The sequence below is a fragment of the Pseudophryne corroboree genome, chromosome 11 (assembly GCF_028390025.1).
Source record: "Pseudophryne corroboree isolate aPseCor3 chromosome 11, aPseCor3.hap2, whole genome shotgun sequence".
In the NCBI taxonomy this organism is placed as follows: Eukaryota; Metazoa; Chordata; class Amphibia; order Anura; family Myobatrachidae; genus Pseudophryne; species Pseudophryne corroboree.
Genome location: NC_086454.1, coordinates 118,401,820 through 118,418,935, shown reverse-complemented (window position 1 = coordinate 118,418,935; position 17,116 = coordinate 118,401,820). Strand labels below are relative to the sequence as shown.

The 17,116-nt window shown below is 46.9% G+C and overlaps 1 protein-coding gene across 1 annotated transcript in view; it reads right to left on the bottom strand.

Annotated features, from left to right (window-relative positions):
• CHID1 (chitinase domain containing 1) overlaps window positions 1-17,116 on the bottom strand; it is a 990,316-nt gene that overhangs the window by 432,947 nt on the left and 540,253 nt on the right. The window contains exon 10 of the mRNA XM_063944762.1: window positions 3,034-3,189. Within this exon, the coding sequence (XP_063800832.1) occupies window positions 3,034-3,189 (156 nt within the window). The remainder of the gene's footprint in view (window positions 1-3,033; window positions 3,190-17,116) is intronic.

Genomic DNA, 17,116 nt, shown 5'->3' with positions numbered 1-17,116 from the left:
AGGGTTTCATGCACGTTGTCACGGGTTTCATGCTTTGGGTTCCATGCTTGCAGGGGTCTCATGCGCATTGTCAGGGATCTCCTGCGCATTGCCAGGGGTCTCCTGTGCGTTGCCAGGGGTCTCCTGGCCGCTGCCTCAGTAAAGTATGGGAGGATGGGTGCGGGCATCAGTAACTATACCGCTAGCCCCCCCAGTGGATTGAGATGCGCTGGAGGCTGCGGAAGCGCTTCTGTACATTGCAGTGTAGAAAAAAAAAAACTTAAAATGCCCGCTGCCAAGGAGACTGGCGCTAGAGGTCAAATGTGACCTCTAGCGTCTGTCTCTTCCTTGGCAGCGGCCATTTTTGGTGGGGTTTATTACACTGCAATGTACGGAAGTGCTTCTGCAGCCCCCAGCGCGCCTCAATCCACTGCGGGGGCTAGCGGTAACTGTGCTCGGGAAGCAGCTGGTTCCGTGGGTGCTTGGGCCCGGAAGCACTCACGGAATCGGTGCCTATGAACACAGGGCCAAGGGACCCCTTACAGCACGGTATTTCTGGGTTGGGATCCTTCAGTTATTTATCAGAAATAAGTACAGTCTATGGATCCTGCACAACATCATATTGTTATCTGGAATCCCTGTTTACTAGGATCACACAATGGGTGGTATTCAAATGATTTATCACGCCCAATCTGCTTTCTAAAGTGATCCCCTAAAGCACATATTGCACCCACAGTAATCAGGTTTAGCTGCGTAACGGATTGGGTGCCCTCGCTACCGCAGGGGTAGCGAGCTGAAATGATTACACCACGCCCATCAGCAGAAAACAGAACGGGTGTGGAAGGGTGTGAAAAGAATTGAATACCGTCCATTGTGCACTTATGATGCTGCGCTGAACTACGCTCCAATGTGAGTGACAGCTGCAAATGCAACTTTTTCATACTTTACCATCCATGTGGACTACACTTTGGAAGCGAAACATGCGAGGAGACATGGTACAGTGACTGGGCTTTTTTGTGGCAGTAAAGTGACAAAACACCCAAGAAAGCTTTAAATACAAAATGTTGACCTTTTTGTATTGTCCATTTGTAGACTCAACTCGCATTAGCTGGATTGCAGGAATCTAGGACAGAAGCACTACATCTGAGCAACAGACATTTTAACTTGGATAGGAATAATTAGTAACCTAGCCATAGTCCTGTTCATAGATTGCTAACACACATCACTGTACTGTATATGTGTTATTACTTGTGCATCTGCCACACATTCACTCAGGGCCACTGCAGCGCTGTGCTAGCCCCGCCCATGAGCATGTGATGTTACGCCACAATGATGGAGTGAGGCAGCTGTACTAAGGAGAAAATCAGTATGGCCATACCTCCCAACTGTCCTGATTTACGCGGGACAGTCCTGTTTTTTGGTGGGGACTGTCCTTCTGCTTATGCACAATGACAGGAAATGGGGGCGTGGCTGGTGTTTGCGGCATTACTGTGAAGCCACGACCCCTTTCCTCTGAAGCCACACCCCCTTTTCCACTGCGCAGGAGTCCCTCTTCATCCTACATCAAAGTTGGGAGGTATGGTATGGCTAATGAGCGCTAACTAGCTAAGCACGCAGAGCGTCCTAAGGATGCTCCAGACGGCTGCTTTCTAGGCATTCTGTGTGCCAAATAAACAGTGCCACATGGCTGCCACTATACCACTCACTAGGTCCCGTGTAGCAGCATGGCCTCACCCGCTACAGCACTGCAGTCGCTGTTTTTACACAGATTTATTAGGAGCTGTCACTATTTCAGTACACAATAATAATACTATAATAACAGTAATACTTTATATAGCACTTTTCTCCCAATAGGACTCAAAATGCTTTCAAAAACACAAACTACAAAATAAATGTAAGCGTTACCAGAGAGCTAAGCATTGGTTTTGTTTCATTTTAGGAACTAAAAGGGCATTAATGGAATTCTTAAGCAAACAGGTAAGCCTGGACTCTCGAACTGTGCAACACAATGTGTCATTTCAGGTTATTACATTAAGGGGGTCATTCCGAGTTGTTCGCTCGCTAGCTGCTTTTAGCAGCCGTGCAAACGCTATGCCGCCTCCCACTGGGAGTGTATTTTAGCTTAGCAGAAGTGCTAATGAAAGGATCGCAGAGCGGCTACAAAAAAATTTGTGCAGTGTCAGAGTAGCTCCAGACCTACTCAGCGCTTGCAATGACTTCAGACTGTTCAGTTCCGGATTTGACGTCACAAACACGCCCTGCGTTCTCCCAGCCACGCCTGCATTTTTCCTGGCACGCCTGCGTTTTTCCGAACACTCCCTGGAAACAGTCAGTTGACACCCAGAAACGCCCACTTCATGTCAATCACTCTGCGGCGGACATTGCGATTGAAAAGCCTCGCTAGATCTTGTGTAAAACGACATCGGCTGTTGTGAAAGTACGTCGCGCGTGCGCATTGTGCCGCATACGCATGCGCAGAAGTGCCATTTTTTCACTTAATCGCTGCGCTGTGAACATTTGTATCTAGCGATCAACTTGGAATGACCCCCTATGTCATCATTTATAATTACTACACTGGCATATACTGAAGCATCATGCCACATAGCCTCCAACAATATACAACATGCGGCTCAACTACTTCTTCTGCAAATGAATTCTACTACAGCTACTGTAACATTATTCAGAGAGATAACCACAAGCAGCTTATCTGCCGGAATCTTCTGTTTTGTGCTTGAAGCATTGCTGATTCGTTAGGAGATTCAAGTAAGTAAATAAAACAATTACTTTAAAAGTAGATTGCATTTTTCTATAGTAGTAGATTGTGTGGATCCTTTTGTTTAACTTTACTGAAATATCATAAACAAGCAGCAGCCGAGCATCATTATCTCACTGCATCAAATGTGAAAGCCAAGACGTGCCTGAATAAATGTGCCTGTGAGTAAGCACTAAGCAGACTGCTGAATACACCCACACAGCCTTACTCAGTCACAGACTACATGAAATGTACTTCTCAGCCATCAGTTACTGCACTTCTCAACGCAGTGTCATTCTTACCTGCTCCCCAGAATCGGCTCACCGGAGGCTCCCAGTGCAGAGTAATCCATCCCATAAAAATGCAGCCCAAGAAGGATCTTCTTTCTCCATTTGGATTCAGGATCCAGAATCTGAACACAAGCCTGCACCCATGAAATGGGGGAATTGGGACCTGGCCTGGATGGACACAAGATGTTATACAGTCAGAGCTCTTGAAAGCTTTGCAATAGATTTATATGATATCGTCAGACAATTTTAATTTAGATTATTAACAGGCAGCAGTAGCATAAGGCTAACTCTAAAGGAAATTTAATGCCTGCTCACCATAACGCTGCCTGGATATTTATACGCCTTGCCTCTATTTCCTCTCTCAACAGTGTCCTTAACTGACGTCATCTGTAGCTAGTATTGCAGTTGATCCTTCTAATACTAAAAGTACTAGTACTGTATGTTTGACCTATCATCCGCCTTCTCGCTAGCTAGTGTGGCTGCCACATAGCCTCATCCTATCTGTGTCTCACCAGCCGCACTCCTCAATACTCTTTCCAGCCTCTAGACCTACCTTTCCAGCCTCATGTCTTCTAGTGTATCTCCAACCACATGGCCCTTCCCTGTGTCACTCCAGGCTCATGCCTCCTGTGTCTCTCTATCCTTTTGCCCCCATATGTCTGTCCAGCCTCATGCCCCCCCCCCCCCAATGTCTCTCCAGCTTCATGCCTTCCCTGCATCTCTTTCACCTCTGTTCCCCCTGTGTCTTTCTTTCTGTCACCCCATTATCCCTCTCATCTCTGGCCCCCTTTGGATAGGTGAAAAAAGTTTTGTTGGCGAAGTCCCGCAGTTGGGGCATGCAGATGTGAGGTGCTAGAGAGCGCTATGAGGGGAGGGAGGTGGTGGGACCTTCTTGCAGCTCTCTAATGTGCACCTGCTAGACACATGAATTGTAGCATCATTACCTTAATGGCATAAACTCTACTTCAGGCATGTCCTAACTGCGGCCCTCCAGCTGTTGTGAAACTACATATCCCAGCATGCCCTGACACAGTTTTGCTGTCAGAGAATGCTGAAGCTGTGTCAGGGCATGCTGGGATGTGTAGTTTCTCAACAGCTGGAGGGCTGCAGTTTGGACATGCCTGCACTACTTGTTACTTCCCTTTCTGCACATTCAGAACCTGTTTGGCGAGCTCGCATGGAGTGCTCCCAAGCTGCAGCTCCATTTGGGGGTGGGACAAGGGGGGTGCAGGGCAGGATTTAAAAAAAAATGTTGAGCAGTTCCACCAATCATTCTGAGCAAGCACTGGTGATCAGATGATGTGGATCTGCAATTATGGTATGAATCAGATGACCTATAAGACAAAAGAATTCTCTTAGCAGTTTGTCTATATTTAGCCCTGGGTGTAAATTGGCGATGTATTAGTTTCCTCTGACAGAGCCGCTTATGGGCTGGATTCAATTAGCAGCAGTTAATTACCGCAGGCTTATAGATCTACCAGGTCTACTCAGTTAGAGCCTACACTTTGCCTGCACTTAACGCAGATTTCTGTTCAAGCCTGAGGAAGGCTTGAACAGAAATCCACGTTAAATGCCCTGATCGCGGGTGCTGTGAACCGGATTCTATGGGTTAACAAGCGTTAGCTGTTTTTTTACCATGCGAGAAAAAAGGGGCTGTAATTGAATAGCCATGGGCAGTAAAGCCCGAGGTTACCACCCTTTTCCTGGTTGCAGTAATTTATCACATCTAACTGAAACCGGCTGTAAGAATATTACTGCACATTTTTTTTATTTGGTTTTCTGTGAACCACTGAAGTGTGACTGAGTATAAATGTGGGTAGAAATGTGTTTTTTAGAAATGGAGATGTTGCCCATAGCAACCAATTAGATTCTACCTTCTAGAAGATAATAGTTAGAATCTGATTGGTTGCTATGGGCAACATCTCCACTCCTAAAATCACGCGCTTTAGTAAATATACCACAGCGAGTACAGCAATGGGCAAGGGTTATTTTAATTAGTCTCTGTTATAACCTTTTTAGACAGAAATGTCTGAAAATCCCAGCTTTTAACCGGCATTTGAGTGCCCGGCTGTTTTGCTGTTCTCTGCCTGACCCCCTTTTCACACAGGGAAGCAAGTTACCAGGTCAAGAATTTCTACCCGGTAATTTGTAGATCAACATGGGCATTTTGTCTGTGTGAAAGGGTCAAACCGAGTCCAAATTCCCGGTTCTCCGACCCTGGTAAATTCCTGGGTCGAAGTCCCAGGAATTTTAACCTGGGTTGACCCTTTCACACAGAAAGACCCTTCTTCATCCGGTAATTTGACTTACTGTGTGAAAGGGGTATCAGCTGCAAAGTGTAATAAACAAAAGCTGTTTTAAAAAAAAAAAAAGTGTAATTATTGGTGGAAGTTTAGGAAAAGATGAATACCAATTTCTTCTGATGTATGGTCTCCAACATCTGAATAATAGAGGGCCTGAATAAAAATTGTATGACCCCCAATTAAAGAGGTATCCAACAGCAAAACCTTACATGGAAGCATATAACTATGCAGCACAGGAGTAATGCAACACGGGAAGGGAGATTATGGACAGCAAACGTGGAGACAACCGAGGGCAGTTAAGCTAGCCATACACCTAAAGATTTATTGTCCGATCTGGCTGGTTGGAATGAAAATCTGGTAGTGAATGGGAGCAAATGACAATTGACCATTTGCTCCAAAATGCCAGAAAACTGACAAAAACGGTCGTTCAGACAAATTGGTTAAATCAAATAGATTTAACCAATTTGGTTGACAATTTTTGTCTGTTTTTCAGTGTTTGGGAGCAAATGGTCAATTGTCATTTGCTCCAATAGTATTACGAGATTTTCGTTCCAACCAGCCAGATCGGACAATAAATCTTTAGGTGTATGGCCAGCTTTAGAGGGGTGAATTCTGGTTGTTCTTTGGATCATTAGAAGCATAGTGTATTGGATTCATTACTGTACAGGCAGCCAGGACAAAAAATGGGGACTGTTCTTTGATGCCTGGATTCTAACAGCTGCTGTGAATGAATGCAGTGACTTAATTCCATTTCTACATTATTGTCCGAGAGGCATGTATGGGATTAGTAAACTGCAAGGGAGTGCTGCTGCTTGTAGTCCCATTTTGAAGGCTCCTGGGGTACCCGCGGATAAACTAATGTAAACACATGAAAATCCAATCCAATATAGGGACAATCAATGTTTAGATCTATTAGCGGGAGCGCTTTGACGTGGCGAGTGGCTTATCATATTTGCATATGTGTGTTACTGAGATTCCTGGATTTAAGGTATAAATAGAATATCAGCTTTTTTCTGGCTCACAGCGGTATGCTGGTGGATTTCTCAGACTGTCTCTTTCTAGCACCCGCTGTGAGCTTCTAAACTGATTGAACAACTTCCATGTCTGCATTGCTGCATGCATAATACATCATTTAAGTGTGGTTCGACTAAATGGTGTAGCTGTAAAAACAGAGGAGGACTGACCTGTGCTTTGTCATGCAATTCTGGCATAGCGGAAACAGTTGTTTAAGTACCAATAATTGTTTTTCAGAAATTAAGAATTTCTGATGCAGGGATTACAGATTTTGACATTGTATTATTTATTTTCCACCGCAATTTTGTTAAATGGAAAGTTTAATTTCATATTTAATATGCATATATTTTTAACAGTAATAACCCCTTCAAAATTTCTTATGGGGGATATCCCATTAGATTAGTTAATTTTTTGGCCGATAAAAACAGGCTGATTTTTTGACCGATAATCATTATCGGGCTAGCCAATTATAGCCTGTTTTCATTGACCGAGAAATGCCCTGTTTTCGTCCGTTCACACATGGGATCTGGGGATAAGTATCTTGGACCCATGTGTTATCGTGGAAAAAGGGTTTCTTATCGGGGATTGTGTTTCGCGTGTCTGAGGCACCCGGGTATCTGGACTACATTAATTCGAAAGCCCACCGGCGAATCCATTAGCTGCGTTAAATTACCGCACCTAATTGTGTACCGACCTTTGTCTAAAGAGGAATTACAGTAAGACAAAAATAAGAATTTACTTACCGATAATTCTATTTCTCGGAGTCCGTAGTGGATGCTGGGGTTCCTGAAAGGACCATGGGGAATAGCGGCTCCGCAGGAGACAGGGCACAAAAGTAAAGCTTTCCGATCAGGTGGTGTGCACTGGCTCCTCCCCCTATGACCCTCCTCCAAGCCAGTTAGGTACTGTGCCCGGACGAGCGTACACAATAAGGGAGGAATTTTGAATCCCGGGTAAGACTCATACCAGCCACACCAATCACACCGTACAACTTGTGATCTAAACCCAGTTAACAGTATGATAACAGCGGAGCCTCTGAAAAGATGGCTCACAACAATAATAACCCGATTTTTGTAACTATGTACAAGTATTGCAGATAATCCGCACTTGGGATGGGCGCCCAGCATCCACTACGGACTCCGAGAAATAGAATTATCGGTAAGTAAATTCTTATTTTCTCTATCGTCCTAGTGGATGCTGGGGTTCCTGAAAGGACCATGGGGATTATACCAAAGCTCCCAAACGGGCGGGAGAGTGCGGATGACTCTGCAGCACCGAATGAGAGAACTCCAGGTCCTCCTTAGCCAGGGTATCAAATTTGTAGAATTTAGCAAACGTGTTTGCCCCTGACCAAGTAGCTGCTCGGCAAAGTTGTAAAGCCGAGACCCCTCGGGCAGCCGCCCAAGATGAGCCCACCTTCCTTGTGGAATGGGCATTTACATATTTTGGCTGTGGCAGGCCTGCCACAGAATGTGCAAGCTGAATTGTATTACACATCCAACTAGCAATAGTCTGCTTAGAAGCAAGAGCACCCAGTTTGTTGGGTGCATACAGGATAACAGCAAGTCAGTTTTCCTGACTCCAGCCGTCCTGGAACATATTTTCAGGGCCCTGACAACATCTAGCAACTTGGAGTCCTCCAAGTCCCTAGTAGGTGCAAGGCACCACAATAAGCTGGTTCAGGTGAAACACTGACACCACCTTAGGGAGAGAACTGGGGACGAGTCCGCAGCTCTGCCCTGTCCGAATGGACAAACAGATATGGGCTTTTTTGAGAAAAAACCACCAATTTGACACTCGCCTGGTCCAGGCCAGGGCCAAGAGCATGGTCACTTTTCAAGTGAGATGCTTCAAATCCACAGATTTGACTGGTTTTTAAACCAATGTGATTTGAGGAATCCCAGAACTACGTTGAGATCCCACAGTGCCACTGGAGGCACAAAAGGGGGTTGTATATGCAATACTCCCTTGACAAACTTCTGGACTTCAGGAACTGAAGCCAATTCTTTCTGGAAGAAAATCGACAGGGCCGAAATTTGAACCTTAATGGACCCCAATTTGAGGCCCATAGACACTCCTGTTTGCAGGAAATGCAGGAAACGACCGAGTTGAAATTTCTTTGTGGGGCCTTCCTGGCCTCACACCACGCAACATATTTTCGCCACATGTGGTGATAATGTTGTGCGGTCACCTCCTTTCTGGCTTTGACCAGGGTAGGAATGACCTCTTCCGGAATGCCTTTTTCCCTTAGGATCCGGCTTTCCACCGCCATGCCGACAAACGCAGCTGCGGTAAGTCTTGGAACAGACATGGTACTTGCTGAAGCAAGTCCCTTCTTAGCGGCAGAGGCCATAAGACCTCTGTAAGCATCTCTTGAAGTTCCGGGTACCAAGTCCTTCTTGGCCAATCCGGAGCCATGAGTATAGTTCTTACTCCTCTACGTCTTATAATTCTCAGCACCTTAGGTATGAGAAGCAGAGGAGGGAACACATACACCGACTGGTACACCCACGGTGTTACCAGAACGTCCACAGCTATTGCCTGAGGGTCTCTTGACCTGGCGCAATACCTGTCCCGTTTTTTGTTCAGACGGGACGCCATCATGTCCACCTTTGGTATTTCCCAACGGTTTACAATCATGTGGAAAAAACTTCCCGATGAAGTTTCCACTCTCCCGGGTGGAGGTCGTGCCTGCTGAGGAAGTCTGCTTCCCAGTTTCCATTCCCGGGATGAAACACTGCTGACAGTGCTATCACATGAATTTCCGCCCAGCGAAAAGTCCTTGCAGTTTTTGCCATTGCCCTCCTGCTTCTTGTGTCGCCCTGTCTGTTTACGTGGGCGACTGCCGTGATGTTTTTCCCACTGGATCAATACCGGCTGACCTTGAAGCAGAGGTCTTGCTAAGCTTAGAGCATTATAAATTTACCCTTAGCTCCAGTATATTTATGTGGAGAAAAGTCTCCAGACTTGATCACACTCCCTGGAAATTTTTTCCTTGTGTGACTGCTCCCCAGCCTCTCGGGCTGGGCTCCGTGGTCACCAGCATCCAATCCTGAATGCCGAATCTGCTGCCCTCTAGAAGATGAGCACTCTATAACCACCACAGGAGAGACACCTTTGTCCTTGGATATAGGGTTATCCGCTGATGCATCTGAAGATGCGATCCGGACCATTTGTCCAGCAGATCCCACTGAAAAGTTCTTGCGTGAAATCTGCCGAATGGAATTGCTTCGTAGGAAGCCACCATTTTTACCAGGACCCTTGTGCAATGATGCACTGTTTTTAGGAGGTTCCTGACTAGCTCGGATAACTCCCTGGCTTTCTCTTCCGGGAGAAACACCTTTTTCTGGACTGTGTCCAGAATCATCCCTAGGCACAGCAGACGTGTCGTCGGGATCAGCTGCGATTTTGGAATATTTAGAATCCACCCGTGCTGTTGTAGCAGTATCCGAGATAGTGCTACTCCGACCTCCAACTGTTCCCTGGACTATGCCCTTATCAGGAGATCGTCCAAGTAAGGGATAATTAAGACGCCTTTTCTTCGAAGAAGAATCATCATTTCGGCCATTACCTTGGTAAAGACCCGGGGTGCCGTGGACAATCCAAACGGCAGCGTCTGAAACTGATAGTGACAGTTCTGCACCACGAACCTGAGGTACCCTTAGTGAGAAGGGCAAATTTGGGACATAGAGGTAAGGATCCCTGATGTCCCGGGACACTATATAGTCCCCTTCTTCCTGGTTCGTTATCACTGCTCTGAGCGACTCCATCTTGATTTGAACCTTTGTAAGTGTTCAAAAAAATTTTTTAGAATAAGTCTCACCTAGCCTTCTGGCTTCAGTACCACAATATAGTGTGGAATAATACCCCTTTTCTTGTAGTAGGAGGGGTAATTTAATTATCACCTGCTGGGAATACAGCTTGTGAATTTTTTCCCATACTGCCTCCTTGTCGGAGGGAGACCTTGGTAAAGCAGACTTCAGGAGCCTGCGAAGGGGAAACTTCTCGACATTCCAATCTGTACCCCTGGGATACTACTTGTAGGATCCAGGGGTCCTGTACGGTCTCAGCGCCATGCTGAGAACTTGTCAGAAGCGGTGGAACGCTTCTGTTCCTGGGAATGGGCTGCCTGCTGCAGTCTTCTTCCCTTTCCTCTATCCCTGGGCAGATATGATCTTATAGGGACGAAAGGACTGAGGCTGAAAAGACGGTGTCTTTTTCTGCAGAGATGTGACTTAGGGTAAAAACGGTGGATTTTCCAGCAGTTGCCGTGGCCACCAGGTCCGATGGACCGACCCCAAATAACTCCTCTTCCTTTATACGGCAATACACCTTTGTGCCGTTTGGAATCTGCATCACCTGACCACTGTCGTGTCCATGACATCTTCTGGCAGTTATGGACATCGCATTTACTCTTGATGCCAGAGTGCAAATATCCCTCTGTGCATCTCGCATATATAGAAATGCATCCTTTAAATGCTCTATAGTCAATAAAATACTGTCCCTGTCAAGGGTATCAATATTTTTAGTCAGGGAATCCGACCAAGCCACCCCAGCTCTGCACATCCAGGCTGAGGCGATCGCTGGTCGCAGTATAACACCAGTATGTGTGTATATACTTTTTATGATATTTTCCAACCTCCTGTCAGCTGGACCTTGAGGACGGCCCTATCTATAGACGGTACCGCCACTTGTTTTGATAAGCGTGTGAGCGCCTTATCCACCCTAAGGGGTGTTTCCCAACGCGCCCTAACTTCTGGCGGGAAAGGGTATACCGCCCATAATTTTCTATCGGGGGGAACCCACGCATCATCACACACTTTATTTAATTTATCTGATTCAGGAAAAACTATGGTAGTTTTTTCACATCCCACATAATACCCTCTTTTGTGGTACTTGTAGTATCAGAAATATGTAACACCTCCTTCATTGCCTTTAACGTGTGGCCCTAATAAGGAATACGTTTGTTTATTCACCGTCGACACTGGATTCAGTGTCCCTGTCTGTGTCTGTGTCGACCGATTAAAGTAAACGGGCGTTTTAAAACCCCTGACGGTGTTTTTGAGACGTCTGGACCGGTACTAATTGTTTGTCGGCCGTCTCATGTCGTCAACCGACCTTGCAGCGTGTTGACATTATCACGTAATTCCCTAAATAAGCCATCCATTCCGGTGTCGACTCCCTAGAGAGTGACATCACCATTACAGGCAATTGCTCCGCCTCCTCACCAACATCGTCCTCCTACATGTCGACACACACGTACCGACACACAGCACACACACAGGGAATGCTCTGATAGAGGACAGGACCCACTAGCCCTTTGGAGAGACAGAGGGAGAGTTTGCCAGCACACACCAAAAACGCTATAATTATATAGGGACAACCTTATATAAGTGTTTTCCCTTATAGCATCTTTTTTATATATTTCTAACGCCAATTTAGTGCCCCCCCTCTCTGTTTTAACCCTGTTTCTGTAGTGCAGTGCAGGGGAGAGCCTGGGAGCCTTCCCTCCAGCCTTTCTGTGAGGGAAAATGGCGCTGTGTGCTGAGGAGATAGGCCCCGCCCCTTTTTCGGCGGCCTCGTCTCCCGCTCTTAACGGATTCTGGCAGGGGTTAAATATCTCCATATAGCCTCCGGAGGCTATATGTGAGGTATTTTTAGCCAAAATAGGTATTCATTTGCCTCCCAGGGCGCCCCCCTCCCAGCGCCCTGCACCCTCAGTGACTGCCGTGTGAAGTGTGCTGAGAGGAAAATGGCGCACAGCTGCAGTGCTGTGCGCTACCTTTAGAAGACTGAGGAGTCTTCTGCCGCCGATTCTGGACCTCTTCTTACTTCAGCATCTGCAAGGGGGCCGGCGGCAAGGCTCCGGTGACCATCCAGGCTGTACCTGTGATCGTCCCTCTGGAGCTGATGTCCAGTAGCCAAGAAGCCAATCCATCCTGCACGCAGGTGAGTTCACTTCTTCTCCCCTAAGTCCCTCGTTGCAGTGATCCTGTTGCCAGCAGGACTCACTGTAAAATAAAAAACCTAAGCTAAACTTTTCTAAGCAGCTCTTTAGGAGAGCCACCTAGATTGCACCCTTCTCGGCCGGGCACAAAAATCTAACTGGCTTGGAGGAGGGTCATAGGGGGAGGAGCCAGTGCACACCACCTGATCGGAAAGCTTTACTTTTGTGCCCTGTCTCCTGCGGAGCCGCTATTCCCCATGGTCCTTTCAGGAACCCCAGCATCCACTAGGACGATAGAGAAAAGCTAGTAGTGTATATGTTAGTAAGGAGACTGCAAGTCAAGTTAATCAAGCAAAGTTTTGCAATCCTCAGAGAGATATAGGAAAGAGAATTGCCATCCTCCTGAGAATTTTTTCTCAACTGAAATATGTACATTCTTAAAAAGGTGAAAATAAACAAATTCAATTAAAATGAAACATTTACGCTATCACAGGCTGTAATATTTAGCATTGTAAAGGCAAAAGATGACTTCACTTGCTCTTTAAGAGCGGTTGCATTTTCCTTTGATATTTAGACTTTCCGAGCTTGCATGGTTTAACACATTTTATTTCTATACTGTTCAAGCACTGACCTCAATCTAAACAATTAAAGGCATTGATCGCCTCTTCACAGCTAAGGGACTGCAAACTTGACCTGGAGGAGGAGCAGTAAGGGAGCTGTCAGTGGAATCACTGACGATACAGTGAGAGCGGGTGACCACGTCAAGCTGTTGGTGCATTTTGAGTGCAGCACGCAGCCTATGAACAAAACAGTCTGCAGGAACAGTTGCAGACTCTGGAAAGGGTCACCACGACGAGGACATCGGAGCGTCACTTTTGAAGAGGCGAAAGCATCAACAAGAAAGTGTACGACCATCTGTGCTTTGCCAAGTCCATTCCTAAGGGCATATCAAACCTGTCCATCACACATTGGAATGTTCAGACTGTCCACACACCCTGCTGTGTGTTGGAATAATGAGAAGAACATTTCGTGTTCTGAGGCCTCAGTAATGTGCAAAAGCTAGTGCTGGTTCCAGCCTGGCTAGATTAGTGGTTTTGATAAATTTGTAGTTAGAGCCCAGTTATAGTCTCTCACAGATGTAGCTATACTTGATGGTAGACTTTCAGCGCCCAGATATAGAGGTTATAAATGCATATATAAATGACACAATCTCTATTAAAGTTAGTTTCACTTTTTCCCCTGTTCTAACATTCAGAGAGCAGAGTGTAAATTGTAACATGATATTCTAATATTGAGTGAGTTTCTCAGCTCTGGCAGACAGCACTGCTATTTCTACAAATTGCAAAACTTCTTCAATTTCCACAATGATAGTCTGGCTAAATTAAATATCACAGGGCAGTTAAATGATAAAATGAGCAGCCCGCGAGCCATGGTAACCCTTCAGAGTCTACTTTAAGCGCTGGTGTTTGTGTTAGAACAGGGGTGGCCAGACTTTTGGAGTCGGCGATCTACTTTGAAAGCTGAAAAGCTTTTGTGATCTACCTAGGTGGAATAATAGCGCGCGCCGCAGGCGCTTGCCAAAAAGGGGCGTGGCATAACAAAAAAGTGGGCGTGGTATAACGAAAAAAGGGACTTAGCCTTGCTGCACAGAGTAACACATTGGCCCCCACAGGTAAAACCTCAAACACATATGCCCCCACAGTGCCAGATACACATATGCCCCCACAGTGCCAGATATGCCCCCACAGTGCCAGATATGCCCCCACAGTGCCAGATACAGATATGCCCCCCACAGTGCCAGATATGCCCCCAGTGCCAGACACAGATATGCCCCCACAGTGCCATGTGCCCACAGTGCTAGATTTGCCCCCACAGTGCCAGATACAGATATGCCCCCACAGTGCCAGATATGCCCCCACAATGCCAGATACAGATATGCCCCCACAGTGCCATGTGCCCACAGTGCCAGATATGCCCCCACAGTGTCAGATACAGATATGCCCCCACAGTGCCATGTGCCCACAGTGCCAGATATGCCCCCACAGTGTCAGATACAGATATGCCCCCACAGTGCCATGTGCCCACAGTGCCAGATATGCCCCCACAGTGCCAGATATGCCCCCACAGTGTCAGATACAGATATGCCCCCACAGTGCCATGTGCCCACAGTGCCAGATATGCCCCCACAGTGCCAGATATGCCCCCACAGTGTCAGATACAGATATGCCCCCACAGTGCCATGTGCCCACAGTGCTAGATATGCCCCCACAGTGTCAGATTACAGATATGGTCATTCTCTGCATCACATGCTGAGCACAGGAACTGAGTGGGGAGCTATTAGCAAATTCATTGCAGGCAGGCTAAAAAATGATATGTCAAATTAGACAAGTCAGTAATAACACATATATAAAAACATTACAGGTTATGGCAAAATTCCAGGAGGAATAGCAATGGCTCCACTTGCCCTTCAATGCAACTGCTATGAGTGATGCCCTGCTCAAGTAGCAACACTTAAAATAAGACCTCCTTCAATTATTCCATTAGTGCTGAGCCTTCCCCTCCAAGACAATGTACCTGAACTGCCTGGTCTGCTGGATCCCCGGTGGCTGGATCACCGGCTGGCTCCCCACTGGGCTGGCACTGTCAGTATGCCTGTTCCCGCCTGAGCTGACTGGATCAAACAAGATCCAATAGGCGCAGAGGCTCCTCAGTTCGCGTTCCCAATGATGCATAGCGCGGGTGCGCGGCTGACGTCATGACGTCACCCGCGCAATGCATCATTGGGAACGGGACTCACAGAGGTGGCAAGTTACACTGGAATGCAGAAGTTGGTCGCGATCTACCGGCGGGAGCTCCGCGAGCTACCGGTAGATCGCGATCGACCTTTTGGTCACCTCTGTGTTAGAATATATGAATGCCAGCAAGTCGGTAGGACACTGTAAAAGCTCTCTAAAAATGTAAATAAGCATTCTTGGAAGAATAAATACCAAGTTTATTACAGGGCAACTACTTTTTTTTTTTTTAATTATTCAATATTTTGAGTTCTCACAAGATTAAATAGGAACAAATATAAAGCATAAGGAAGGGGATCTGATCAGGAATCTGGCGGTCGGGATTCTGTCAGTCGAAATACCAACGCCGGAATCCCGACACTAGTCGGAATGCCAGGGATCCCGACACAGATCACTAACCCAGCGTTGGGATACCAAATGAGAATTTGCAGGGGCTGGCGGAGAGGAGAGCCACGGGGTGGGGGGTTTAGGTCTAGGCTGCGGGGGAAGGATTAGGGTTTGGCTGTGGTGGAGGGAAGGTTAGGTTTAGGCTGTTGGAATGGGAGGTTAGGCATTATCGGGATAGTTAGGGTTAGGCTGCGGGAGGTGGGAGGGTGGTTGGGGTATTGGGGATAGTGTACTCAGCTACTAGGTGTCGGGTCCCTGATCATCGGGATGCAGCTGTCGATGTTATGACTGCCAGCATCCAAAGCGCTGGTATACCAATACCATCCTATAAAGAGCACAGACCGCATATGTGAGCCATTTATGAACACAAAAAGAATATATTACATACTGTAGGTAAGGGGAAACTCTATGTAACTACAAAGAGAGGGAAAGAGTTGTTGCAAAAGGGAGAACCGGATGAAAGCACTGTAACTACAGTATCTCTGACCACGTCCTGCGACAGGAGACGGGGGGACAGGGCGTGTCAAATGGGATACCAGTACTGGGCACTGACATTATGAAGAGCCACAAGATTCTGAGGGGTAGTCAGCATCGGTCAGGCACCGCAAGTAATGGATTTATTCTAGTGGTTCGCGTCGTCTGCTCTCCTGGAAGGGACTACAAAGCAGGGGCGGATTGGGATGCCGTGTCAGTCCCTGCTCGGCCGAGCCCCGTGCTCCCTTTAGCGGCTGTTCAGAACCGTGTTGATGTGCTGCTCAGTACTCACTGCTGTACCGACCTTGCTGCTTCCCTCAGCTCCTGCACTCACTAACTGGCTGCTGGCAATAAATTTATTGGCACACGCAGGGTAGGGATATGTGGGTCTGGGGTCAAGCGGTGGGGGCAGAGATATCAGTGTACCGGGCCCCAAAGATTTCTGTTGCTGGTCCTGTCTCTGACACTTGAACACAGAGGTACTATAGGCGGGGTGTCCCATGTGGAAAGAAGAGGAGGAGGGAAGAAGAAGAAGAAAAACAGAAATCAGGGATAGCAAAATGATGAGCCACAAAAGAAGGTAAAGAGTATCTTCGTATCATGCATGGGTCAAGTGGAGGAGCCGGGTGCAGGAAGCAATGGTGATGGTGTACCCTAAAGGGAGAGCCAAAGGGCCCACAACTGCGCAAACACACGGTCTCTGTCATGAAGGTTAATGGGTGATATTTTCCATAGCCGCGCTATGCCATATTTGGGATTTTAGTGCAGAAACAGACAGAGAAAGAGGGTTCTTCCAGGTAAGAGCTATTAGGCTTTTAGCTGCGATTACTATGTGGGATGCCAATTTGCCATAAAGTCTGCCAAGGTTGGGAGGAGGGTAATATAAGTGAAAGATGTATGGATCTTTTGGATCTGGGGTCTCAAGTAAACTATTCAGGAGTGTATGGACTTCTGTCCAGAAAAGTTCAACCACTGAACAAGTATCTCAGACATGAGCTAGGGTACGCCGTGACCACAATTTCTCCAGCAGAGGAAAATACCTGGGAGAGCCTTGCTGGGGTATAATAAAAGCGGTCATATAATGTATATGATGTTTCTTTAAGACTGATAGAGATGGAGCAGGGGCGGAACTGTGGGAGGCAGTGGAGTCGGCTGCCGCCGGGCTCCTGGCCACAAGG